Source organism: Pogona vitticeps, chromosome 2 (genome assembly GCF_051106095.1).
Source record: "Pogona vitticeps strain Pit_001003342236 chromosome 2, PviZW2.1, whole genome shotgun sequence".
Lineage (NCBI taxonomy): Eukaryota > Metazoa > Chordata > Lepidosauria > Squamata > Agamidae > Pogona > Pogona vitticeps.
In genome coordinates this window covers 233,174,581-233,202,561 of record NC_135784.1, presented here as the reverse complement: position 1 = coordinate 233,202,561, position 27,981 = coordinate 233,174,581, and the positions used below count along the sequence as shown (strand labels likewise).

Genomic DNA, 27,981 nt, shown 5'->3' with positions numbered 1-27,981 from the left:
TCTTGAGAGTCCACTGGACTGCAAGGAAAACAAACCTATCCATTCTAAAGGAAATCAACACTGAATGCTCACTGGAAGGAGAGATCCTGAAGCTGAGGCTCCAATACTTTGGCTAGCTCATGAGAAGAGAAGACTCCCTTGAAAAGACCCTGATGTTGGCAAAATGTAAGGGCAAGAGGAGAAGGGGATGACAGAGGATGAGATGGTTGGACAGTGTCATTGAAGCGACCAACATGAATTTGGCCCAGCTCCGGGAGGCAGTGGAAGACAGGAGGGCTTGGCGTGCTCTGGTCCATGGGGTCACAAAGAGTCGGAGACGACTAAATGACTAAACAACAACAATGCTAGTTTTGTGACACTGAAAAGAATGGACTAAAGGATGCTGGCGATAACGAAGAGATTTTTGGCCTCTTACTCCGCAGCCCTCTCCAGTGCCAAACATTTGCTACAGGGAACCTTCTATCCCTCTCCTAGAGGTTTTCAGGGAGCTGTGCCAGTAGAAATTACTGGCACTAGAAATCACTTCTACAGGCACAAGGACAGCACTGGATACAGCTCATTATATTTTTGAGACTACAGCAGTAACCACTTTTTAATCATATGCTTAAGTTCTTGCCTCCCGTAGGAAAACTTCCATATCTTCTTGGATTTCAAAGACAAAGGCCCTCAGGTCATTAGATGAAATGTGGTTTTCTACATATTTAGCATGTCTGTGATTTTTCATATTGATCTGTGGGAGGAGAAACACAAGATGAGTGACAAAAGACTTCTGAAATTAAATAAAGCAATTCCACCTGAAGGTAAAATAAATATATCTGTATGTCAGAAAATATCTGTCTTTCCAACAAGCACTGAAGTACATTTTCTAAATGAAGGGAAATACGTATGTATAATAGATAATCTGACATAACATGCCATGGTGTTGAAAATGTTCAGCAAGAAGTAGTGAATTGTATATAATCTAGCATTAACAACATTGCATGTGCGTATGTGTAGATACACACAGAGCCTTTGTATCCATTTGTGTTTTTCGTAAAATGACTTTTTCTTATTCAACTAAAATCTGGATTCCTGTAACTTGAGCCCATTATTATGTATCCTATACTCTGGAAATACTGGGAACAGATCTTTCACCCATCTTGTAACTCTGCATTTAGTTTCTTTTTCCTAGGTGTAGAACTTTGCATTTATCCCTGTTAAATTTCTTTGTGTTCTTCTGAGCCGAGTGTTTGAGCCTATCAAGATCTTTTTTTAAAAGAAATGTTTTCTTCAAGAGTACAGAGTGAGGGACTTGGTGGCACTGTGGGCTAAACCGCAGAAGCCTGTGCTGCAGGGTCAGAAGATCCGGCAGTCGTAAGATCGAATCCACGCAACGGAATGAGCACCCGTCGCTTGTCCCAGCTCCCGCCAACCTAGCGGTTCGAAAGCATGCAAATGCAAGTAGATAATTAGGGACCACCTCGGTGGGAAGGTAAACAGCGTTCCGTGTCTAAATCACACTGGCCATGTGACCACGGAAAGATTGTCTTTGGACAAAACGCTGGCTCTATGGCTTGAAGAGCGGGATGAGCGCCGCCCCCTAGAGTCGGACACGACTGGACAAAAAAAAAAAATTGTCAAGGGGAACCTTTACCTTACCTTACAGGTATTAGTATTCCACCTAATTTTTTTGTCACCCAAATATCTGACAAGCATTTCCCACACCTCTTTAACCAAACTGTTATACAAATGTTGAAGAACACCATGCCCAGAAATAAGCATTGTGGTACCCTGCTGCTTACTTACTCCTACTTTCAGAGGGAGCTATTTATAAGCACTCTTGTGAGTACAGTTCTGTAATCAATTGTGTATCCATCTCACAGTTGTTCTTTCCAACCCACACTTAATTAGTGTCGTAATCAGAATTTCATGGGACACTTTGTCAAAAGCTTTGTTGAAGTCAAGATATATTATGTCTACAGCATTCCTACCATCTAACATGAAGCTATATTTCCATTAATTTTCTTATTAATGAAAATAGAAATTTAAATATCTACCATGTCATAAAAGCATTTATCAAAACTGGGGTCAAATTTGTGACCCATTGTTCAAAATGGTGTAAACATTATGTTGAAATAAAATGTTCTCCCTTAATTGATATCCTGTTTCCCCAAAAATAAGACCTAACCTGAAAATAAGTCGTAGTACGATTTTTCAGGACATTCATAATATAAGCGCTACCCCAAAAATAAGCCCCAATTAAGTCAAACCCGGCCCTCCACCACTGTGCAGCAACCAGAAGAAGATGACATGACTGTATTTGAATGAATGTAGATGGTTGTACATGAAAAAAAATTAAAGTCCCCTGAAAATAAGCTCTAATGCGTTTTTTGGAGCAAAAATTAATATAAGACCCTGTCTTATTTTCAGGAAAAACACAGTAGCTTGGTTCATAGCACTGTGGTCCTGTTTTTCCTTTTTCTTTGGATCATGGAACTGCTGTGCTCAGATAAATATGATAGGTCATGGGGAACAGCCCACCTCTCCTCACAGCAATGTCAACTCAGATTCTGGAAAGGCAACACTGGTGTAAAGATGAATTACAGTAGAAAGCGTCTCACACTACTTCAGCAGCAGAAGAATCAACTGCATTGAAAACAGTTTCCACAATACAAAAGTATGGTGAGAAGGAATCCAGAGTTTATGAATAATAGGTGGCATCCAACATTCCCTATAGGATACATGAAAAATGTGTTGTTAGAAATATTGATAAACAATTATTTGGTCCTGATAGCTCAATAAATTATAGAATTCTGTCTCAATAAACCTAAAGGCTACTCATATTATTTGAGAAGGAGGGCCCAACTGGTGGTGTTTGAGGAGGAAGGGGAAGTTTTTTAAAAATCTTGCATGTTCCCAAGCATTTCTGTCCCATACGTGCTGTAGTGGACAGTAAAGATTAGGAACAAACTCATTTGGATACTTTAAAAATTGCCATGATTAACCAGGCTAACAATTAGCTAGTTGTCCTTTGATCAGATTACACCTACAATTAATTTGACCTAATAATGATGATATAACTTCCTTTGGATATTCTAAACATTACTTGATTAATCAGGCTGAAAGATAACCTAGTTGTCGTTTGATCAGAATATGCTTACAGTTAGCTTAATCTAATAACTATTATACCGTCACAAAATGAAATTATTTGAACAAGATAAACAAATCTCATTTAAAACTTTAATATAACATTTTTAAAATTTTTAGAAACAAGATGAAACAACCAATTCAGAATGAAATTTAGCAGGAATAAGTGCAAAGTATTTCACCTAGGAAAAAGAAACCAAACACACAGTTACAAGATGGGGGATACTTGGCTCAGCAACACTATGAACGAGAAGGATCTTGGAGTCACTGTAAATCACAAGCTGAATATGAGTCAACAGTGTGATGTGCCTACAAAAAAAGGAAAATGCTATTTTAGGATGCATTAACAAAAGTATAGTCTCCAAATCTCATGAGGTACTAGTTCCCCTCTATTCAGCACTGGTTAGTCCTCACCTTGAGTTCTGTGTCCAGTTCTGGATACCACACTTCAATAAGGATGCTGACAAATTGGAAGAAGTTCAGAGAAGCACAACAAGGATGATCAGGGGGCTATAAACCAAGCCCTGTGAGAAAAGACTGAAAGAACTTGGTATGTTTAGCCTTGATAAAAGAAGACAGGGGAAATATGGTAGCAGTTTTCAAATATCTGAAAGGATGTCATACAGAGGAGGGGCAGGGTCTTTTTCTATCATCTCTGAGTGCAGGACATGCAATAATGGGCTCAAGTTAAAGGAAGCCAGATTTCAACTGAATATCAGGGCAAAATCCTAACTGTTAGAGCATTACAGCAAAGGAATCAATTACCTCAAGAGGTTGTGAGTGCTCCAACACTGGAGGCATTCAAGAAAAATGTAGACAACCACCTGGCAGATGTCCTTTAATTTGTATTTCTGCACTGAGCAGGGGGTTCGCCTCAACAGCCTTATAGCCCCCTTCAAACTTTATTATTTATTCAAAAGAAGTGACTAACTTAAGACTGTTTGAGATAAAACCAGCTGTAAAGATAAAAATACTTAAGGCCTCCCATACTATGTTTTCAATGCTTTACTGGGAAGCTCTTTAACCTGAGTGATGGTGAAGGTAAAGTGAAAGGAGTCTCTTCTACCTAAAGAAGCCCGCCAGAAAAAGGTGGTTGAACATCTATTATTTTATGACATGTGATAAATAATCCTAAAAATCCAAATGTTTCAGACAAAATATTCTGTACTATTCCGTACTACAAAAATATGGGACAAATGGAACCCACACAAACAAGGCTTTCAAAAACAGGCATACCAAAACTGAGAATTTTTATTAAAACAATAGATTATTCAAGAAGAAATCAGGTTACAGTAGAAATGGCATTCAAATTTTAGTGATGACTAAGCAGTGAAATATTGAAATGAATCCACTTACTGCAAGCATCATAGGTTCACAGACACATCTTTTAAACCGGCCTCTGTTCTGTCTTAGCCACAAAAGAGCAGTGTATGTGTCTCGAAATCTCCCCTTGAGCTTCTCTTCCTTCTGAGCCATCAAATTTTCAAATTGCACAATACGATCAACAACCCCTGAAATTTTGAAACAGTTTTAAAAGCATGTTTGTTGTATTTCATAATCACAAGTAAAGGCACTAACTCGTTACTAGACTGACAAGGTGTCTTGACCCAATCTTTATAATGCGATCCATGGACTTTTCACTTTCTTCCACCAGGGAATGACTATTGTAAGCAGCCAGTCAGGAGATCTATGTGGATTTCTTGCAAAAGAGTCCAGTATCAGCCCAGGAGGGACGTGGTGGCGCTGTGGGCTAAACCGCAGAAGCCTGTGCTGCAGGGTCAGAAGACCAAGCAGTTGTAAGATCGAATCCACGCGACGGAATGAGCACCCGTCGCCTGTCCCAGCTCCCGCCAACCTAGCGGTTCGAAAGCATGCAAATGCGAGTAGATAAATAGGTACCATCTCGGTGGGAAGGTAAACAGCGTTCCGTGTCTAAATCACACTGGCCATGTGACCACGGAAAGATTGTCTTTGGACAAACGCTGGCTCTATGGTTTGAAGCGCGGGATGAGCGCCGCCCCCTAGAGTCGGACACGACTGGACAAAAATTGTCAAGGGGAACCTTTACCTTTACCTTTTTATCAGCCCAGGATGTCAAGTTCAAATTTTTTTATCACCATCTCTTCCATAATGACTAATAAACTAGATCTTGTTAGACCAATAGCCATCCCATGCCCCAACACCAATCTCTACACTAGCTTAAACCTTTGGCAGTTACTTTGTCGAGATTCAAAAGGCTATACAAGGACACTCATATGAATGCAGGGATTTCAAAGCTTCTTTACCAAAGCTGACTCAAAAAAAAAAAAAATCAAGCAAACCCAAGTTCTCCAAATTTGAAAAAGCTTCAGCATTGGCAACGAGAAGCTGTGAACTGGGGGGGGGGGGGCGGAATTAGTGGAGTCTTAAATACATCAAGACCACAAACACAAAGCAAGATCCAAAAATATCCTAGCCAAGTGATAACAAGGGTCGAAAGGGATTTTATAATTACAATATTAGAGAGACAAGATAGTTGTCAGTTATCAAGGCAATCTATTTCAGTGGAATTACAGGTAGTATTGACAATACTCATATACCTTTTTTGTCCTTCAGCAGGTTCTCCCTTTCTCTGAGCAAATCATTCAGTTCAACATCAATACTTGCTCTCTCTTCCTCCAGCTGTCTGAGGTTAGCATTAACAGAATCAATTAGAGGCTGAATAGTCTCAGAACTATCTGCATTTTTCAGCTCATTAGTCAAGTCTTCTATCAACTTATGAGTATTTTGTATCCTTTTCTGCCTGTCTGTTTCTGCCTCTCTTTTCATCCTCAAAGCGAGTTTAACTTCCTCAATCTGAAAGAAAAACATTTTTTTTCCAAGCATACCACCAACAAAATTTTATTCCATTACAAATCAGAAATAAAAGGCAACAGCGAAGACCTCATAATATTCTAGCTAAAATAGATACACAAACAGAAGCTACGGTTCACCTGAATAAAATTATTACCATCAACTAACGCCAGACCTAAGTGATTCTGTATTGCTTTGAAAGAAAAGTGATCCCATCCTAAATTAAGGTGTTGTTGTCAGGAACAAAGAACTTGCCTTAGAATGAGTCAAAGCATTGTTCCATGGAATCCAGCATTGTGGATAGCCTAGCCAAATATATTCTGTGTTCAGAAAGTAGTTTCTCAACCCTGCTTGGAGATGTCAGTGACAGACATGAGATCTCTTCCACTAAGCTCTGCCCCTTTCTTCTTATAGGCCAGTGTCTTTGTATATTTAGAAGAAAATTATCCTATCAGGGGTAAAAATGGCATGGAATATGTGTCAAGATTTAATGTTAAATATGTAGGGTTTATTACTGCAGAATCCTTGCATTCAGAAAAATCTGTGACAAAATGAAACACTATGCCAGAAAATTAACACGAAAATCTTCAAAATCAACACAAGTAGAAGGAAGAGTAATGGGAATACATTGCCAAGATTTATGACACCATTAAGGTTTTAGCTGCTATTGTTTTAAGGCAATAATATGTCTTACCTGCTTGTCTTTTCTCTCCAAAGCATCTTGCTGTTGTTTACATTTCTCAGAAGTTTCTTTAATAGCTGCAGTCTATAGAGCAAAGGAATTTTAAAAAGGAATTAGATCAAATTATATAATTATCCAGCAAAATCCAACAAAATCACATCCAGCATCGGTTTGCTACTTTTTTTATTATACAACACATTGGCTGAAATCCAGTAGTAAGTCACAACCTAAGTAGGCCCACTGAATTACAGGGATTATGTGAGTGAGCTCCTCTATACAGAGGCTTCCATTTTATGATTCAATGGGGTGATATTCTAGTGGCTACTTACTACTGGATTGGAGCAACTGACCTACATATAGCATTTGCACTTGATGGCAACTGTTCCTGCAAAATAAAAATTTCCAGTTTACACAAAACTGACTGCTATTTTTGTGAAACCTGTAACTTACAATATGAGTACTAGCAGCTATATTGAATCACCCTCTTAGACCCAAAGTGAAACTGGACACATTTATGTAGAAAGCAATTCCTATCCTGGTACTTCAGTTCCAGAAAGGATACTTCTATTTTTCCCATACAATGGCGTGGGCAGCTTCCCAAGGAGACTCCAATGAGTAGAGCATTCAGCAGTAAGGTAACCAGTATAGTTAGGGTAGCTAAATTCTTTCTTATTTTTTTAAGTGTGACATTTCTTTGTATCTGTCCAATGCCTGTTTATTTTTCTGTATACTATTTTCTCATTGTTTTGCATTTGATCCTTTACCTCTTCTTTGCTTAACTCTTTATATTTTTTTCTTCTTAAATAAAATGCAAAAAAATCCTTGCCTTGCCTTGAAATAATTTTGGAGTACAGAAAGCAGACAAGGGTTCTGAATCCAGTCCTTACTTCTCAGGCACTTACTGTGCAATCTGTATGTCGATTTTTAATAAAACGGTTATTGGGAGTGATAGCAGATTTCAGGCAAGCTGCCTTTGGGAAATTGGTGGATTGTCGCCTCTAGCAACCTTCTTGGGTTTCCCCCACCTAGAGGGAAAAGGTGCTGAGGGCCATAGAGACTATTGGGAAAGGACTCCAAAGGAGTCAGACTTGCAACAAGACCACATCCTGCTATCACTGAATTGACTGTCAGGCTGCCAAAATCTGGAGGCACAGCAGCGGGGGTGGGGGGAAAATAATAATAGTAATAATAAATAAAAATTAAAAAACGTTTGGGGAGCACTTCTGTCTTACGCCAGATCAAAATATCATTAACTTCAGTTTACTGTACTTCAGGGTCAGTTCTCCAGCTGAAGCTCTCAACACCCTGAGCTGGAGAACATGCTCTCGCATCTAAAGTCCAAAAAAGGAAAAGAAAAGAAAGGCAGCCATGGCAACAGCCTGGCAAGATCTGAGAAAATATATTTGAATTGTGAATTCTCACTCAGGAGAGAGTCAGTGATCCAGGATACTGCATTATAGTGCACTGTCTGATTCCCTGACACATTGAGATTTGGATAATATGATAGATAATGGATGCCCTCAGGTGGGTCATTGAGAAGCTAGACTATGTAGAGCTTTCCATTTCATAATACCCAACCACTCACTCATTTCTAATTATTTATTAGAACAGCCTTCATTTTAAATTTTATATTGTATCTCAGGCCATAGTTCCAAACCTCTTATATGTATATACATTAACTACACAGATATCGAAGACACTTACAAGCACACCAACATTGCATATCTAAAATACAGACCTTCTCTCTGATTTTGACATCCAGACTTGCACACTCTTTCTCAGCCTCTTGGATCTGACGTATCATGGGAGACAGTGTTTCTTTTAATTCTTTTAATTCTGTTTTCTGACGGTCTCGACTTTTTTTCACCTCTTCATACTGGTTGTAAACATCATCATATACCTAAAAAGAAATATAAAACCATTAAAAGCATTATTCTCGCCTCTTCAAACAATCAAAAGGATCATCTGATGTCACTACTTTGTTCAACCTTTGACTTCATCAGGAAATGCAAAAGGATTGCTTTCAGAATAATGAGAGATAACTTTCTAAGTTTCAGGAGACACTGCACGACTCAGCAAAAGAAGCTCCAGCACCATTATTAATAGTATTACTAGTACATTTATTTATTTCCACTTCTACTTTGTGGTTTTGCAGAAGAAATTCACAACAGAACAGAGGCCAAAATTCTGTTGATTAGCATAGTAAATTGCACTAAACTGGGCCAGCTGAATCAATGGTGATGCAGTGAGTAAATTCCTCTGTAAGTCATAGTTACAGCAGCTCATTTGAATCAAATGAGATTTACAGAGGAGTTTACTCAACAAATCCCCATTGATTCAATTGGCCTATTCTAGTTGCAACATAATGCTGGATTTCTGCCACTGAGAAACAGTGACAACATTTAGAATAATATGCCCTCATAATGCATCCTTCTTGTTTCCAAAAAAATCCTGCAGTTTTTTCCTTCATGGGACAAACCCACCTCTATTACTACTCTGGATCACAGAGTTCAATTTTATATAATGGCAGGAGTGAAGAGTACATTCATACACATTTGAGCAGAATTAAAAAGCGTATCTGCTGACTCTGTTGTCCTAAGAGTTCTTACAGCTTATGGCAGGATCCCTAAGTCTGGTAGAGAGAACCCTGCCAAGAGCATGCTGGTGCACTCCAGGCTGCTAAAGCTGACATCTACTCCTGTTAAGAAATGCTGAGCCTGTTTCAGATTTCTTCATGAGGACTGCGTAACTAAGCAACCACAATTGGCTCATCACATACACTGAGAACTGATCATTTATTATTATTATTAATTTATTTTAATTATGTCCCACATTTCCTTAAGACTGCTGACCAAAATGATTTTAGAAAGACACAGTTAGATTCAATTAAACACTCAAGAATATGCATATTATACAATATGAAATGAAATAATATATTTCACTGTTTATAAGAACAAACATTTTGTTAAATTATATTACATTCATTCATATTCATTCATACAATATTGATTAAACTGTTTGCTAAAACATCTCTGGTTGTCGACTGTTTACAGTAATACCAGTGTTGAATAAATGTTAACTTATTTCTCAGAAATATTTATGCTGAATCACTTGTTTCATATAAATATCTGTAACTTAATCCCAAGCATTACTTTCCACACCCTGCTCCATGACATTACAACAAAAGGTATATCCATTCCTTCATCAATAATTGCCACTCTAATGTCATTATAAAGTTAACATACCAAATGACCGTTATTTAATGTTTTCTTATAACATTTCTTCATTAAACAATCCAAAACTGCTATCATTGGAGATAGCTACCGTATTTTTCGCTCCATAAGACACATCTTTCCATAAGACGCACTAATTTTTTAGGAGAAGAAAACAGGAAAATATAATCTGTTTTCTTCGCTCCATAAGACGCACAAACTTTCCACCCCCGTTTTGTGGGGGGAAAGTGTGTCTTATGGTGCGAAAAATACGGTAGATCTTGTGTCCTATCACTCCTTGTATGGCTTGCAAAATATCTTGCTAATGTTGTTTAATAGAGCTGTATTACTCCCAACAACTAAGCAAAATTACTGTTGTCCTACTGCACCTCAAACAGGTATCCAATACATCAGAAATATTTTTCTAATTTTGACTTGCAAAACAGGAAATATACATAATACCACAAACATAACACCTTACACAAATTCTCTAAGGTACATCTAACACAGCTTTTACAGGTTTAACACAGATATGCTGCCATTCTGCACTGGAAACATCAACATTAAATCCAGATACATTCTAGTGACTATAATACGTTAACATTAATGTGTTAATTTGAATCACTACTTTTCTCAACAAATGGGAGAAGCATCAATTTATCTAATACTATAAAGACAACATCATGAAAGTAATATCAACATATTTTCTACTCATTAAAACTGTGCCTATGTACCTATACTTCTCTTCCCCAGACAAAAGTACAATACACTTCTCCATGAGAACTAGATCTATACAAGTGACTTCTCACCTTGGTATTTCAAATATGATGTTTCTACAATACCCAGAGGTCTCAACCAAGCCAGTGGATGGCGCTTCTGAGAATTATAATCCAACATCAAGCACTCCACAAATTGGCAACCATTCATTTACAAATAAGCAATTATTATTTCGGTATTCGCGAAAGGTTTCACGGCCGGGATCTAATGGTTGTTGTGGGTTTTTCAGGCTCTTTGGCCGTGCTCTGAAGGTTATTCTTCCTAAAGTTTCACCAGTCTCTGTGGCCGGCATCTTCAGAGGACAGCACTCTGTGCTCTGGTGTGCAGTATTTATGGCTGTGAGATAGGCTTTTGTCTTTTTCTGTAGATGAGTGATTAATGTGTCTTGTTGTGGGTGTATTGTTGTGCTAAGGAGGAGAGATTATCTGTCACTGTGGTTGATGGGTGTCATTAGCTGGCATTTTGTGTGTAGTGATCCCCTGTCCTTGTGGCTGGGTAGAGTTCGTTGACCTTTTGCAAGCTGTATTTTTGAGAGCTGGGAGCCAAGTTTTGTTGAGCTTCACACTTTCCTCTTTTCTGTTGAAGTTCTGCTGGTGCTTGTGGATTTCAATGGCTTCCCTGTGCAGTCTGACGTAATGATTGCTGGTGTTGTCCAGTATTTCAGTATTTTGAAATAGAATTTCATGTCCAGTTTGTTTTAGAGCATGTTCAGCTACTGCAGATTTTTCTGGTTGTTTTAATCTGCAGTGCCTCTCATGTTCTTCGATTCTGGTGTGGATGCTTCATTTTGTGGTTCCAATATATACCTGGCCACAACTGCAAGGTATCCAGTATATTCCTGCAGTGGTGAGGGGGCCCCTTCTGTCCTTTGCTGACCGTAACATTTGTTGTATTTTTGTGGTGGGCTAGAATACTGTTTGTAGGTTGTGTTTTTCAAAATTTTCCCCATGCGGTCCGTGACCCCTTTGATGTATGGCAGAAATACTTTATTTGTGGGTGGCTGTTTTTCTTCTTCAGTTCAGTGTTGTTTTCTTGGTTTGATGGCTCTTGTGATTTCATTTTTGGAATAGCCATTTGCCTGTAGGGCCCAATTCAGATGGTTGAGTTCAGTGCTGAGAAACTGAGCTTCACAGTTCCGATTTGCACGGTCTACCAATGTTTTGATTATGCCTCTTTTTTTACCTACACAAAAACTCCAACCACCACCCACAGCAAAAAAGATATACAGAGTAAGTAAATTGTTAGAACATATTGACAATATAAAACTTGTGTCAGGTGGTTGTCTTTATATAATATTTTACGAATTCTTAAAACTGAGAATAAAAATTTAGCCGCTGACTGTGTTATTAATTGGTTCTCTCCTGACAGCAGAAACTTCAGGTAGTTTGTGGGAGATACACTAGTACATTTACACATTATTGGGTAGAGGTAAAGGATACGTTCGAACCTATATAAGCTACATTCTAGAATGGTGTGTGCCAAGGACTCAACTGTTTCTTCCCCATAGGGGCATATCCTTTCTCTATAGGGAATGTTATTAAAGCGCCTTTTTAACAAGGCTGAGGGAAAGCAATTAAACCTAGCCCTTGAGACGACAAAACAATACCTTGCTACTGTAATTTGATATAGATAATTTGCTAACTTGGGAAAGTTAAAATTTAAACCAAAGTACATTGGTGACCAGGTCCTGTCTGCACATGCTAGTGAATACTGGACATCTGTATCTTTAATGAGTTGTACAAGCATTAACTTGGTAGTGTCATAAGGCTGACTCAGTCCATAGAGAAGCCTAAAAGATGTAATTTGTCTGTAAACCTCTTATGCCATGAGCTGGTAAAGATATCTTTTTGTAGATAGAGTAAATACCCACTGGTTGTGGGAGCATATATCACCTTGAACCAGAATCGAAATGCATACAGCCAAGCTTGACATTCCACCGATTGAAGGCCAGTATCTCAGTAGAATATTACACATGAAAGCACCTGTATACCTTAACAAAAACCTTCTCAACTCTCCTCAGCCTTGCTTGTCCCACAGTCTATACAGGTCACTGCTATTCCTGCAACAAATGAAAACTAGAGACTTCTAGACTCCTACGGATATTTTAGTTTGAGAAATGTTCTTAAAGTTTACATTTGGAGCAAAACCAGAAAGTGGAGGTATCAGTAAATTGGAACAATTTGTATGACTCTTCTGTGAAAAGTCTCTCAAGTACGGTAGCTGTTCTAGCTAGGAATTGCTGTAGGAAGAGGATGGGAGTAGGAAGGCACCGTAGCCTCAGGAGGAGGAGAAGACTGGCATGTTCCATCAAGTCACATCAGATTTACAGCAACCCTAAAAATTAACTAGCTTCAAAAGGTCTTATCATTAACAGCCCTACACAGGTCTTGCAAAATAAGGAATATGACTTCAAATTACTCAGTCAATCTATTTCCTGTTCTTTTTACCCTCTTTTCATACTGCTGTCAAATTTTCCTAGCAGTGTTGTTTCCCAGGAACTGCTGCCTTTTCATGACATGTCTCAGCTACAATAGCCTTGGTTTATTCATACTGCATTTGCTTCTAATGAGAAGCTTAATTTGATCTCACCTTTATTTGTCTCTTCTGTAGTCCACAGAATCTATAAACTGTCCTCCAATGTCACATTTTTCACGTATCCATTTTTCCTTGTCAGTTATTCACATTTATACGCAGCAATTAAGAAAACAACAGTATGGTCTCCAGTGACACATTCTTACTTGTAACAATATTTTTAGTTCCTTCATAGTCACCCTTACAAATTTCAGTCTTCTGATTTCTTGGCTGCAGTTTGCATTTGCATCTCAGACTTCTGCCTCATCTTTAAAAATTCCACCCAGGGTTGGAGTCTAGTCTCCTAATGATATTTCTCTCAGCTTCCCTGAGACTACTCATTAGATTAAGCAGGCATACCAGTGGGAGGTGGAAGACTGGAAGAAAAGAGATTGGATGCCCTTCTCCTCAGAACTGAAAAAAAGATTATTATTTTTCTTTTTGCACCACACACATGTATAACTTTTATTAGTTTTTAAAATTATTTTGGATTTGATAGCCATAAGATTAAGGTAGAAGGTGTGTAAGGCAAGAAAACATTGTCCCCAACTACTGGTGATCCTATTCACTCTCTTGTCCATCTTCAATCAATCATTCATTCAATCCTATTTTTGCAGACCAATACCTCTATCCAGTGGTGGACATCCACTTGCACCGGTACAAATCTAGCATAAGAAAGGAAGCACAATTCTTCCTCCCAGCTGCAGCCCCCTTAACCGCCCAGTGTTCTGGCTGGCTACAAAACAGCCATAGCTATTTTTCAAACCAGCAGTTCCAAAAGGCTGCTGGGGAAGGGGAAGAGTCTGAAAATTCTGATGCAACTGCTCAGTGCCATATAGGATTCAGGGTCTAAAGTCTACCAAACTGTTCGAATTTTTAGGAATATCTACACCCAGTACTATATTCTACACAGCATATACACATCTATCAGCAACCAAAGCAGTTATGCTATATAAAGATGAGACTTTAACAATGTTATTGTAAAACTGTAGACAAAACACAAGCTCTATAGCTAGACAAGTTTCTGTGTACTCTGTTCATTTGTTGTATCTTTCCCACATTAATACCTCTAATGTTTGATGATCTATACTTTATTCAAGCATCTTCATCATATTATCACTGTTTTATTGTAGGTTTGGGGTTTTTTTTAGAAACAGTATACAATACTTAAAAATCTTTTAAAAAATAAGAGAACTTACCACCCAGGGCCTTTTTCTCTCAAGCACTGCAATTTTATCTAGATGGCGTTTACGTTCGTAGTATCTCTCCACATCTTGCTTATACCTTTCATTCTTTTGCTTCATTTTCTCTAAGTTGTTACTTTTCTCCTTCCATGCATTCTGTCAGAATTAATAAAATTAGCTCTCATTTTCTAACTACCCCATGGCCTATTTGTAATTCCAGCAAACATATGAGAAAAATTAGGGTTTATGTCAAAGCAGCAGGTTGTTTCTCTAATGGCAGATGGATCTTACTCTATAGAGAACAAGTTAGAAATACAAATAATTGAAGCTTTATGATCTCCATGGTATCTAATTTAGATGAAAAAAATCAATGAAACTTCTTGTACGCTTGATCTGTGTATTCAATATCCCCACTTCCTACAAAAGTGAGAATTAATGGATAGCAAACAGATACTCTATAGCAACATTTGGTCAGTTATATTTTACCCTAGGAATCTCCTCTAGTTATTCTAAAATATTTAGAGTATGCATTTCTTTTCCCAATACAGAAATTAGTAGAGCTCACAAGTCAATTATAAATTATTCACAGAGAACTGGTACATATCTAACACACTCTTCCTTAAATGTAGATAAAATATCTGAATGTATCACATGACCATGTACATCTCCTGTTCCACTCTCTTCATCAAACCCTGACTATATCTCTATGGTTAAGTGTTAGTGTCAACCGAGAGTTCCATCTGATCAGAACTAAAACAACCAGAATCAGGAAACAACAATCATAGGAATCGATGTTGGCCTGAACCATAACAGACAAATTTTTTAAAAGTGGAAATCCTAGCATTCCTTCCTCTTATGAAAAAAAATTTCAAAGTAGCCAACTACTGTATAACATAAAAATTCTATAGACAAACAATAAAGCATATGTTAAATTTAAAGTAATGCAGTATAGCACAGTACCATGTTCATAATGACAAACCAATTTTAAAAAAACAAATAGCATTTCAGCAACAAAAGCATTTCATTAAAAAAATTTCATCGCTAACCAATTACAGCATGCAATATATCTCTGCCTTTGGCCAAGAGACCTGGGGTCCTCAAACGACTCCATTATGCCTCCCAGAAGGATATCATGGGCAAGGGAGCATAAGCCTAGAGCCACTTATCAGGTGAAGACAGATTAGCTGTACTGATACTTGCCTCCCCTTTCCTTCTTCCACCTATTAGATTGCAAATTTGTGGGCAAGGGCTGTCTCATTTTTTAATACCATTCCAGCACTTAGGGAACTCAATGCACTTTATAAATGGCACGTTGTAACAATAATACAACCATAGGATCAGAGTGGCAACAGAAGAACAGATCTAAATCAAAGGAGGCGCAGTCAAAAAGCCAGTGGGTAGCAGGAGCTAGATTTTAAAATCTGAAATGTATTTTTCTGCTCCCGTGTCAAGGTTTGGTATTTTCTATGTATCGCGTGGTAGGATAATTAAGGCAACTGTAGAAAATGCAACTCTGAAAATGTACATTTTGTATGTGTGTGTTTGAAAAATGAGGTTTGATTAGCAGACTACTAAATCATATCTTTGCTAGCAAGCTAAGATTTGGGAATGGACATGTAAACACAGATAAGCCAAGGAACACGTTGAGAAAAGTCCTGGATCATGGCTTCTAGAGCACTACACTGCAAGTGTAGCACAATGATACCTTCCAGATTCCTTCACCAACAAAGTCGTACCCAAGGAGTTTCCTATGGAATCTACTACATTAGCAGATGTTCAAAGGAACAAGTCAAAATATAAATAATGAGTTGATTCTTTAGGAGTCTGCAGGGGAAGCAAAAGCAATGTAGATCCCCATAGAAAAATTAAGTACGGTGTTTTCCATTGAAGGAAAATCTCCTGATAGTGAGCTGCTAGAAGTGTGCCAGCTGAGAGCAGAATAATAAACAAGTGTAAATCTAGGTCAGATATCAGACACAGGCATTAAGGAACACTGGCAGCCCAGAAACCATCAGACAACATGTAGCAGCAGCAGCAAGAACACAGATTTCCTTTCATAGATTCAGACTGGTAGATAGTTGGGTGAACAATTAGAGGACTTAAAAAATTGTGTTGTGTCCATGTCACATATTTGTAGAATAAGTAATATATTTTACTTTCATATATTTTTACTTTTAAGAATGTTGAAATTTTGAAAGACGCGCTCTGCTTTCTGTTTGTGTTTGGTGAGGATATAAGCTCTTGCATTTTTAGAATGTAATTAAAACATACTCCTTACTCTTTTTGATTCTTAAATTATATTTCTATTGTATTTTTATGCTCCTCCAATTTCAAAACATCTTTGAAACATGACCTAAACATGTTATCTGCCACTTGTTCAACACTAAAATATTCTTAAAAATTTGTGCCTGTAGTTTTTTTCAAAGCTGAAAGACTTGTGGATGTTTTTCATATGTTTTAAGTATTAAAGAGAGTTTCTCCTGACCTACTATCCTCTTACAACTGTAACATTTTCTGTGTTTATCTTTAAAGTATAGGATTAATTTCATGTATGGGTAAGCAGAGAGTACATCTTGTAAAACATGGACACAGATACATGCATATAAAGAAAACAAACCTTTCTCGTGTCAGTTATGGATTTTAATAAAAATATATGGAAGGGAAAAAAGAAATTTAAATGGGAAATGTTTTATAACATGGAAAGTGTAAAAAGCATGTAATAGATGTTCAAAAAGTATTGTACTGTTCAAATGAAATGTCAGTAAATTACATCACCTAGCCACATTGTACTCCAAAGGAAAGGGATAATACAGAGCCCAGCTAACCTAGGAGACTGCTACCCCAGAACATCATTCAGACAGATTAGGGCATGTTGACACCCCATACCAACAAGAAAGCCAGAGTTCCACATTAGATTGTTTTGACTAAGTGTAACATCAAAACGGAAGTTTCTCTCATGTTTGGAGAACATCTCAAAGGATGCAGGAAACTTGTTTTCACAAACAAGGGGGAGAAATCTCACTTAAGAGTGGGTGAGAATTATGTAATATGATCGGACTTATTTACTATAGATTCTGCCATGCTCAACTTCATTATACAAATATGTATTGCAATACTGTAGATTTTTAAGTGACCTGTATAAGAATTTATGTATTTCATTTTTACTAACCAATAGCTTTTTTACTAAGTAATTATTCTTTATATGGTATCCTTTGATTTACTGAATTTAAGTTCTAAGCTATTTGAATAAAAGATCAGATATCTATAGAGTATCTATATTAAAATGTTATCTTTATATTTACGAACTACAACGTTTTTGTATTAGGAGATTGTGAATTTTGAAATATATACTTATTTAGTCTTTTTAATATACTTTCATATAGTCCAAATATATTTTAAATTTTGGGTTTCTTATTTACAGGACTGCTGGCTTGCTAAATAAATCTTTTAAAGAAAAGGATTCACTTTTGAATGTTAGCTCAAGATTTTGAAGGGTATCAGAAAGGATGAATTGAATGAATATAGCAAGGTACAATACTTTCTGTGACTGCAATTAAATTCCTTATCAGACGTGTATAAAACACAAATCTCTAAGTCTCTCATAGGGACTCTGTAAAACAAGAGCCCTATGAAGGAACTCAGATATTCCTCCATAGAATCTGACGCTCATACTTGCCTCAAGTTCGCGCTCTTTATGCCTGAAGTTTTTTAGATCACAGTGAAATTTATACATTTCTGGAGGACCAATTGATTTCTCTGTGGCTTCAAGTAGTTCAATCCTGGATAATTTTGCAAATTCTCCAACCTTGTCCTGCAGAGTAAGAAGCAATATATCTGAAGTATTTTGTGTACAAAAAGGCATTCAGTTAAATGAAAAGCTAAATTAGTTTGACTTTTTAAATTAGTACAAATATCCAGTATACTATTTCTCAGGACTGCTAATTGAAAGAGCATAATCCTCAATTCATGGAACTCAAGCTGTGGAATAGCTTGCACAGGCTTTGGGGGAACCTTCTACTCTCCCAGCAGATGCTTTCGGGTGTAAAGACATTGTGACTAAAGTAGGACCTTTCAACACCAGACAGAGCCATTAAGCATCACATGAGCAACAGATATCTCGTTAATAATTTTTCATCAAGGAGCTTTTATCTGCTGGTATTACAGTATATGCACACAGGAACCTAGAGAAAACTGGCAACAGATTGATAGCAAAAGATACAAGACTGCTTTACTTCATGCTGAATGGATCAACTCAATGGGCCTCATAATGTTCAGATTTGCAAAAGCACACCACAAGCAAAGGAAACTTGTACAGGAGGTAGAAATATGTAACTATGTGAATGAAAGCTTTGTGGAGGTATCAGTCATTTTCAAATAAGCCTTCAAGAATACACTTTCAAATACATTGTGCATTGCCTGAACAGAATTTCTCACAATTGCTTTGTTTTCCCACTTCACTGCGAATTTCACTCTGTCACAGAAATTAATTAATGTTTACATTTTCTTTTAAAAGATACCCTTTCGTACCTGTGGAAGAAACTGACATAGATTCCCTACTTGAATGTTTAATGCTGAGACTTGGTCCTCTACCATTTTGAGAGTAGAAGGCTTCTTGTTAATAAACCAAGCTGATTGGTTGTTTGTTACAGATATTTCTCGTGTGATAGTAAGATTGGTTGTATTCTTAAACCTAGTAAACAGAAAAGAATTGTCAATTGATATCCATAATCATAAAATTCATACTTCTGATTTTAATTTCTAAAAAGGAATATCAATTCAATATCTCAATATGTACTTTCCTAATAATTTTTCAGAAATATGGCTTAGTAACTTTGCACAAGTCAAAAAAAATGAACAAGTTTGATTACTCACACTTCAATTTCAACTACTGCTTTGTTACAACCCCGCTTCACATAGTGACCAACCTGAAAAACACACAATCCTTTTATAAATATTAAATAACACTTGCAAAATATGTAAAAAATTTAAGAGCTGATATTAAAACAAGATAAGAATACTCTAAGCTCAGGACATAATGAAATTGAATAGACATGATCCTGAAGAAAAATGAATACGAAAAAGAAAAAAAGCTTAGCTGAAATAGTATCTTTTCAGAAGGGTCATTGAAACTCTTAAGCAGTCTCTTGTATGGACTCTGTCTAGATACTCATTAATGTCAGATATGCTATACACAAGATTATGAAGAAGCTTCATACACAGCTTCCAGGAGATGATAATAAATAGCAACCAAAGTATACCAGTTTTAGTGTATTGTTTTAGATTATTGGCCAAAATCCTCTTCCCAACTCACATCTATGTAACTTAATGCTGCAGAAATGGTTGTGAAATTCAAGCCAAGGCAGAAGACATATCCAGTAAGCAGTTCCAAAGGCACAGGTGCACAATCAGGAACGCAATATAGACTGCCTGAGCATAACTCCGTGCAAAGTTTTGCCCATACAGCCTTAAGTTACGCCACGTGCAATAGGATTTCAGCCACTAAATGAAAATAGTCTTATGTAATTGAAATATATGACCACAGCAGATATGACACTTGTTTGTATCATTTTATAAATTTGCCAAGAATTATCCTCACCTTGTCTGCTCGTCCTATGAAAGAAGGTTTTCCTGCCAATCCTAGGCATATGGCACAAACAATGCTTGATTTGCCCGTTCCGTTAGCTCCAACGATCATGTTTAGATGAGGGCCTGGATAGACGACACAATTATCGTATGTCCTAAAATGCAATGTTATTAATTAGTAATGTCCAGAGAGAAATATGTGAAGCGGGAAAAAATAATTTAGTCTACAGTAACAATATATTCTACTCTTGCACTGTTTCCATAACTGCAAAAGACCATCTTACTTGCAGACTACAGCCACATTAGTGATGCAAAACTAAGTCTGAAACCATATATCTACTTATATTCAATATGTTGCCACTCTGCTCAATAGAATTTATTTCTGAATTGATCTGTATACCGTTATTGTGTAAACCCCATAATCTGCATCACCATGAATACAATATTAAAAGCAGCACAATAACTAAAAAAAACATATTTGATATAAGCTAAAAACAGGTTGTGCTTAGGGACCAGAAGGGAAGATTAACTTTGTCATAAGATTTCTCTAGTAAGCATTGAAAACAATAACCCAAACCCAACTGTTGGTCCGATTTAGAATAAACTCACTGGATCAAGTGAGTGACTTCTAAAAAACTCAATCATTCAGTAGGTCTACTCTCATTGGGAGTAATAAGTGGGTTTAGGCCAAAATACTGTAATATTGATAGAACTTAAAGTCCAGCAAATTCAGTGTCTTACTCCAGAAATAAGAACAATATCCAAAGTCAATCCTCATTATACACCACTAACCGTTCTTTATACTTCTTCCACCTCACTGTACTATACAGCTTGGAAACATAATTTTAAAAAGCAATGCGTTATTCATTAATTCTTTCAACTCTCTCACACAAATAATATAATCCATTGATACATTACTGGTGACAGACCTTTTAAACAGGGTGGATCAAAATAAATGATTTTTTTAAATAAGATTTTTATTATTTAAATCAGATTTAATAAAATGCTGTGAAGAAAAAATGTATCTAAAGATAGTTTTCCACTTAAGAGTCATTATAGTTCAGTGATTTCTATTTCAGCATGAAATAGAGCTTAGTTATATAGCATGAGTCTGTATATTCATGAAAAATTTATATTTTTGGTCAACTAATTAAATTAATCCAAGTTATTCAAGCCGAGATAACATGCACTTCTTCACAGTAAAAATGATGTCAATTCAACGTTCAAGAAAAGACCTTAATCTCATTGTTCTGCAAAGCTACGTACAAACAATGAACATATTACAGTTGGGTCACAGTATCTGTGGGGGATCAGTTCCAACCAAGGTGCCCTCTAAGTTGCATGCTTCCATGCAGCCTTCCTCCTCCTCTGCACAGTAACAGCAATTGTTTTCAGCCCCTTTGGTTCCAATTGCAACGGAACCCCTCACAGGCGGCGGTGGGGGGACTCACACACATCAGGGGCTTAAAATTACAGGAAACGTTTCCAAGGCTCCCTGTGGATGCCTCATGGATGTAGTGAACGCTATACATTGCATGGTCTCTGGACCCCTCTAGTGACCAGTTCTGGCAAATATTTATTCTATTTATATCCTGCCCATCTAGACTACGTCTACTCTGGGCGGCTTACAATAAAAATATCATAAAACAATTAAACAACAATTTAAATCAATGATGTTAGTATCATTCAAGATGGAGAATATAGAAAATTAAGACAGAAAACAAGAATCAAGTATTGACGGGAGGGAAGGCCTGCCTGAAGAGCCAGGTCTTAAGTTGGCTCTTGAAAACACCCAGCGAGGGTGCCAGGCAGATCTCTGGAGGAAGACTTTTCAAAGGCGAGGGGCCACTGCCAAGAAGGCCTGATTTCTTGTTCTTTCTTTCCGGGCCTCCCTCAGCATTAGGCCCCTCAGCCGTCTTGGCTATAGCGAGTGATTCAGGTAGATCTATGTGGGAAAAGGCATTCCACTAAGTATCGAGGTCCTAAACTGTTTTGGGCTTTATATGTCATCATTAACACAACGCGGAAACGAATGGGTAGCCAATGCAAGGCAGCCAGAGTGGGAGAATTATGCTGATGTTTTCTCGTCCCACTGAGAAGTCTGGCTGCTGCATTCTGCACCATTTGAAGCTTCCGTATCAATCTAAAAGGTAGCCCCACATAGAGCACATTACAGTGGTCTAATCTCGAGATTACAAGTGCATGGACCAGAGTTCCACCAGAGTGGAAATACATATAAATATGGATTTGGGGGTGGGTGGGATTTAGTATTTTCAGAGAGTAGATAAATGAATCAGTGGATTCTGATTCCATGGATAGGGGAGTTCCAACTGCTACATTTGAAGATAGCTTGGAAGATAGTTTGCTTTTTAAAATGATATTTTGTTTAACCACTTCAGTTAATAAATATTGATGTTTAAGCAAGTACTAGAAAATGTATGCTATATGTTTTTTTAGTTAAATAATTTAAATAGTTCTCCAAATATGATTTACCTAATAAATTAAAATCAGTTCTGATATATCTGTTCAACTAATCTGACAGGTTATTATTCTAAATATGAAATCTTCATCTGGTTGCAAATATTAAAGATAACTACCAGCAAAAAGGAGACTTTACATTTAAAAATAATGATTTAAATCGAGTCTTACTAATAACTTAAATCATGATTTAAATCAACTTGATTTAAATCAAATGTACCTTGCTTTTAAAATAGAAAAAAATCTAAATAATCACGCACCACTCCAAGTATCACAAGAATTAAAATCAATCAAACCAGCTCATATATCCTGCAATTAAAAATTTTCAAAGAGGCAAAATTGTTAGCCCATTTCAATATAATTTCATTTTTTATTAAGACTGTCTATGAAAGACCTCCAAAGACAATAGCTGCACAGAGCAACATTCTTGAAGAACTAAATTTTCATCAGCCCATCATGCAGTTATATATCTTCGGGAAACCAGTCAATTATGTTTCATGGGAATAGTTCCAAAGTAAGACAGCAGTCATCAAAACACATTCAGGAGAGATTAAGAGTGTTGAGCATGGGAGATCCAGGGTCAAGTTCCACTGAGCAAAGACATTCCATTGAGTGACTTGGGCTGGTCCGTCTTGCTCAGCCTGGTCTCCCTTACAGGGTCACTGTGAAGATAAATTGGGGAGAAGGGGAATCATGTGTACTTCACCTTAAAGTCAATCCTAAAGAAGCACAGAATAAACATAACTAATAATACTGATGGTTAGCTAGTGCACAGCTGTTTATTTGCAAGTCTGCCTCTTTGTACTCAGAAAGATCTCCTAACCAGAGCAGTCTGCATATAACTTCAGTTCTGCAGCTTAATCTCATGGACATTTATTCACAGCCAAGCTTTATCAAAACCCACAACTCACAAGAAAGTGTGATCTAGAGATGAGCAGAACTCTACAGAGCTCAAGACGACTTCTAAGGAGGTAGATACAAAATGACACAACGAGGCTTTGATTTTATTATAAGAAAAGAGAAAGGCTTTTAATAAAAAGGGGGAAAATTCCTGTACTCCTCCCTTCCCTCTTGCAGCTCACCCTTCAGCATAACGCAGGGTGGCCTAGGGGGAATGGTGGTGGTGGGGGGAAGGATCGTTACCCAAACTGGGCAGCTCTGGACACATCCCTGCCCAGCTAACCATGAACCCCTCCCTCCCTTTCTTCCCAACCCTCCAAATGTCGGAAGAGAAAGGAAGGTCCTTCCACCAGCGCCCTTTCGTTCATCTTCCTCAAGACGGCAACGTGTGTAAACTGGGACGCCGGTAGGAGAAAGCAAGGAGTCCTGCAAGCAGAAGCCTGTCAGCGTCGAGGGCTGCTACACCAAAGGCTTGGGGATTCAATCAGCCCTCCATCCGACCACCTTTCAATGTCCCTCACAAATCCGTCAGCGCCGCTCCCATTTTTCTAGCGGGAAACGCCGTATCCACGGAGACGGAAAGCCCCGCCTCTACGCTCGCGGGAGGCCCCTCCCACTCGCGCCAGATCCTCCATCCCGCCTCGTTTCCCGCGCCTCGCGCACTCACAGGAAATTCTCCATGGAGATCCTCACAATGGCGCCTTCTACGAACGGCCACTCTCCATCCCGGCGGCCATCGACGTCCGACCTGGCAGCCCCTGCACTTCGCGTAAGGCGGCGGTTATTGCCACTGACGTCTCCCGCCTCGCCAACCCCAGATTTGCGTTTGGCAGTGGTCGCCATATTATCGCCGTCGGTAACGTCTCAGTTCTAATATGCGTCGCTAACCTGGCAAGGCACATCAGGTTTTTCCATTGGCTGCCGTGGCGTGACGTCAGACCACGGGAATATCTCATTGGCTTGGGCAAGCCTTGGGCTTGTGGTTATTTCCGTTGGACGAAAGAGGGCGACATTTCCTGTCGAGTCGTTCTCGCTTTTTATGGCCTACGGCGGGAAGGGCGGGCGGAAGTGGATGCTTTCGGGGGCGATGAGCAAGGGGCGGTTCTTTAAGATTCCTCGATTATTGACATCGGGAGGGCCAGTAGCTCGTAAGTGCTTGATCATGTGGTAGAAATGCAAGTATGCCATTGGTTGCTGGAATGGTATAGGGGAATCCTGTTGTTTGGGGAGCGCTGGTCTCAAAGTTGACAATCTTGAGAGGTACCTGGGGAACATTAACCGTTACTACGCCAATACCGTTGACACTTTCCAGTATGTTAAGGGCGATGGGATTACAATTCCCAGGGTGCCCTGTTCCGGTATTAATGTTGGCGGGGCTTGATTTAGCAGTAATTTCCCGGCAAGGTAGGGCGAAGGGTCCTCTACCACCTTACCTTTGGGAAGGAAGGCGTTACACAGTCCCCAGAGGAGGGTGAAATCGAAGGACGGGGAGGGTCACGGTTTGCCAACCTCGCAGGATCCGTTGACCAGGAAAGAAAATGGCAGAGTCTAAAGTGCAGATGCCGAAGCAGGATGATATTTATTGGGCGGGCTTTAAAAGGAGTCTGGGCAAAATTATGGGCCCGTTTTCCGTATCGTTATTGTGTTAGGCAGGGCAGGAAGGGCAACGCATGGAGGAAGGGAAGGAACAAAAAAGGTCAGCGTTTAAAATCTCCCCGTTCTGTCCAAGTTGTGATGGAGGCAGGGGGAGCAGCAGATGTTTAGCTACACTTGAAAATCTGCAGTCTCTCAACGCATCAAAACTGGGGAAGGATGAGGACAGATGAATGTTGATGTATGGTTTGGCCTCTTTTCCTTGTCTCTCCTATCGCCTTTTGTAATATCATACCAGTGGAAGAGGTACCAGTCTTGAAAGGTTGCACATAATTTTGTCCCCTTTGAAAAGTATATTGATTTGGACTTCGTTGGTTGGTCAAAAACAGTACTGATTCAGCATTCTGCATTGCTCAAAAGAGAGCAGTTAACATTGTAGTTAAGTGGGGATTTGTATCTTGTTAACTTCAGTCCTAGTCTTGCACTCTAATCAATGTTCCATGCTGGTTATTATGAGTAAACTATACATGAATTGGGCGTTTAGTTGAAATCAGTACATAAGTCCTGCTTGCACCTTTCTTTTGATCCTCAAACTTGTTACAATTGGATTGATTAATATCTGAGTAATCCTTGCCATGAATGTATAAATAGGTGCTGTCTCAAAATAGTAAACTTAGCTAAAGTTAAACCATAGTAACTTGCCTTTTATTACTGTACTTGTACCAGGTGAAACTCACAGCAAGTAAAATGCAGTGGTGAGACATTTGCCAAACTGAAAGAGCTGAAAGCAACATCACAATCTACGTCATTGCTTACATAGAACTAAAGGAAACAGAGGAGAATACTCAGTACTGTATGGGTGTACAGTATTGTATTGAGTAGAGTGATGGAGTAAGATTCAGGAGACTTAAATTTGAATTCCTGCTGAGCCATGAAAAATCAAAGGAACTTAAATATCTCAAAAGACAAAAGAAGTAACGGGAAGAGGATTACAGGTGAAAAACCCACATTGTTTCGACCAAAGTTCTGTGAACACAGTAAGGCAATTGTATAATAAAAGCTTCATCTGGAAGTACCATTCATTGAACTAAAAGAACTTCTTGCCACAGGATGTGGTGATGGCATTTGGCCTAGATGCCTTCAAATGATGCCCTGAGAAAAGAAGACTGAGGGGTGATATGATAGCATTTTCAAATATTTGAAAATACAGAGGATGGGCAGGATCTGTTCTTCATCATCCCAGAGTGCAGGACACGCAACAATGGGCTCAAGTTAAAGGAAGCCAGATTTTGGTTGAAAAACTTCCTGTTAGAGCAGTACAACAGTAGAATCAGTTACCTCGGAAGTTGGTGAGTGCTTCAACACAGGAGATTTTCAATAAAAACTAAGGCCAATATGCTTTGATTGTATTCCTGCATTAACCAGGTGTTTGGACATGATGGCCTTGTAGGCCCCCTCCAACTTCACTTTTCTATGATTCTATAAAAAGCTTATTGGACAGATTTCTGGAGGAAAAGTCCATTGCAGGTTACAAGCCATGATGGGGATGTATAATCTCCAGGCTTAAAAGGGTGGTATCTCAAAATGCCAGATGCAAGCGAGGAGTATGTGCTCCCAGAGGCATCTGTGGGGCCACTCTGAGATACAGGAAGCTGGACTAGATGGGCCCTTAGCCTGATCCAGCAGTGCTGTTCTTATGAAGGAAATCATTGATGCCTCCGCCAGATGGCAGCATAGCATTCTAATTCAGTTCCACAAGAGAGAATTTTGCAAGTGAATTAAAAGATTCTTCAGTCTTCATCTGAGAGATCCATCTTCAAAAAAAAGCACAATGGAATATACTGTCACGCTGCAATAACTGATTCAGCAAATGTAAATGGATTAAAACTTATTTTCTTAAGTCTTTACAAACCTTGTAGTGTGTGAAAATAGCAAAATAAATAGAAAAATATTGCAACGAATAAACGGGGAGTCCTATAATACATAAATGACTAGATTCTGATGTGAAAGATATGTGCTTAAATAACTTGACCAAAAAGCTGAGTAGCACTGCTTCTGAACACATTATTTAAGCAGTGTTCATATTTCACAAGCTTGAAGATAGCTTGGTACAGGAATGGAAACAGTATTTAGTTTTCTGAGAAGGTCTATAGAAATCACTTGTCACATTCTTTAGAAGTAACCCAGTGCACTGAGCATGAGGTTGGACTTGATGGCCTTATACGTAACTGCATTATTCTATGATTCTTTAGAAACATGTTTTAGTATCTCATTTTAATTAAAAATAACACAGAGCTGAATTTTGGAGCTGGTGTTCTGCAATGGAGTGTGGAAGCCCCACCGTTTTACCAATGTCTTTCCAGGGTAAAAGAGCCAAATTACCAATGAGTCCATGCATGTCATTCAAAGTTACTCCTCAGTATATGGTCCTCTATATATCTCCAGGAGTTTTGGCCAGGCACTAAGACAAGAAACTACTGAACTGAGGTAGTAAGGATACTGCCAGTGTTGTCTCCGCAAACCAGTGACTTGTTGAACTAAGATGAAAAACCCACACCAGGGACCTAATGCTGTCCTCCACCTGGTTGAAGTCTGCTTTTTTTACTGTGTGTTACTTTTTGTTTCGGAGTGGGGCAGAATTACTCTCTTTTAAAAAGTTAACTGCATAAAGAACTTTTGGTAGAAAAATAATATATACATTTATAAATATGAAAATAATTAGAATGCTACCGGGCAAAGGATTATAAGAAAAACCTGAACAGTAACGACTCAAATCACAACTATTTGTTGCATTGATATAACTCAGTACTCCACTCCCTGGCCTTTATAACAAATTGATTTGGATAAACCTAGAATAGCTTGTGTACTTCTCCAAAGTACAGCTACAGTAGCACAGACTCTGAAGTAGAAAAAGAGAGCCTAAGTGATTGCATTCTTGCTTTAAGCATAGATTCCCATTCAATCCCAAAGCTAACTGTATTGCAAAATAGTGCTGTTCCTGGGTATTGGGTGAGAATCTCACAAAAATGTCCATAGTGGACCG

General features: G+C 38.3%; 1 protein-coding gene and 1 long non-coding RNA gene across 4 annotated transcripts in view; one reads left to right on the top strand and one right to left on the bottom strand.

The window, feature by feature from the left end:
- SMC5 (structural maintenance of chromosomes 5) overlaps window positions 1-24,231 on the bottom strand; it is a 57,297-nt gene extending 33,066 nt beyond the window's left edge. For 2 of the 3 annotated variants that reach the window (XR_013541508.1, XM_020798631.3), the window contains exons 1-11: window positions 24,013-24,231; window positions 19,981-20,122; window positions 19,257-19,309; window positions 18,912-19,074; window positions 18,061-18,195; window positions 14,400-14,540; window positions 8,379-8,540; window positions 6,653-6,724; window positions 5,706-5,961; window positions 4,483-4,637; window positions 617-730 (exon numbers count right to left, since the gene is read on the bottom strand). Coding sequence is in view for 2 of the 3 variants with exons in the window: in XM_020798631.3 (XP_020654290.3) it covers window positions 617-730; window positions 4,483-4,637; window positions 5,706-5,961; window positions 6,653-6,724; window positions 8,379-8,540; window positions 14,400-14,540; window positions 18,061-18,195; window positions 18,912-19,074; window positions 19,257-19,309; window positions 19,981-20,122; window positions 24,013-24,188 (1,569 nt within the window). In the remaining variant the exon portion in view is untranslated. The remainder of the gene's footprint in view (window positions 1-616; window positions 731-4,482; window positions 4,638-5,705; window positions 5,962-6,652; window positions 6,725-8,378; window positions 8,541-14,399; window positions 14,541-18,060; window positions 18,196-18,911; window positions 19,075-19,256; window positions 19,310-19,980; window positions 20,123-24,012) is intronic. The other variant, XM_072992198.2, reaches the window with a different exon arrangement.
- A 303-nt stretch (window positions 24,232-24,534) lies between these two features.
- On the top strand, window positions 24,535-26,903 carry LOC140704864 (uncharacterized). The gene is made up of 2 exons (XR_013541510.1): window positions 24,535-24,605; window positions 25,665-26,903. It is a non-coding gene; the product is annotated as an uncharacterized LOC140704864 (long non-coding RNA).
- Window positions 26,904-27,981: the final 1,078 nt, after the last annotated feature.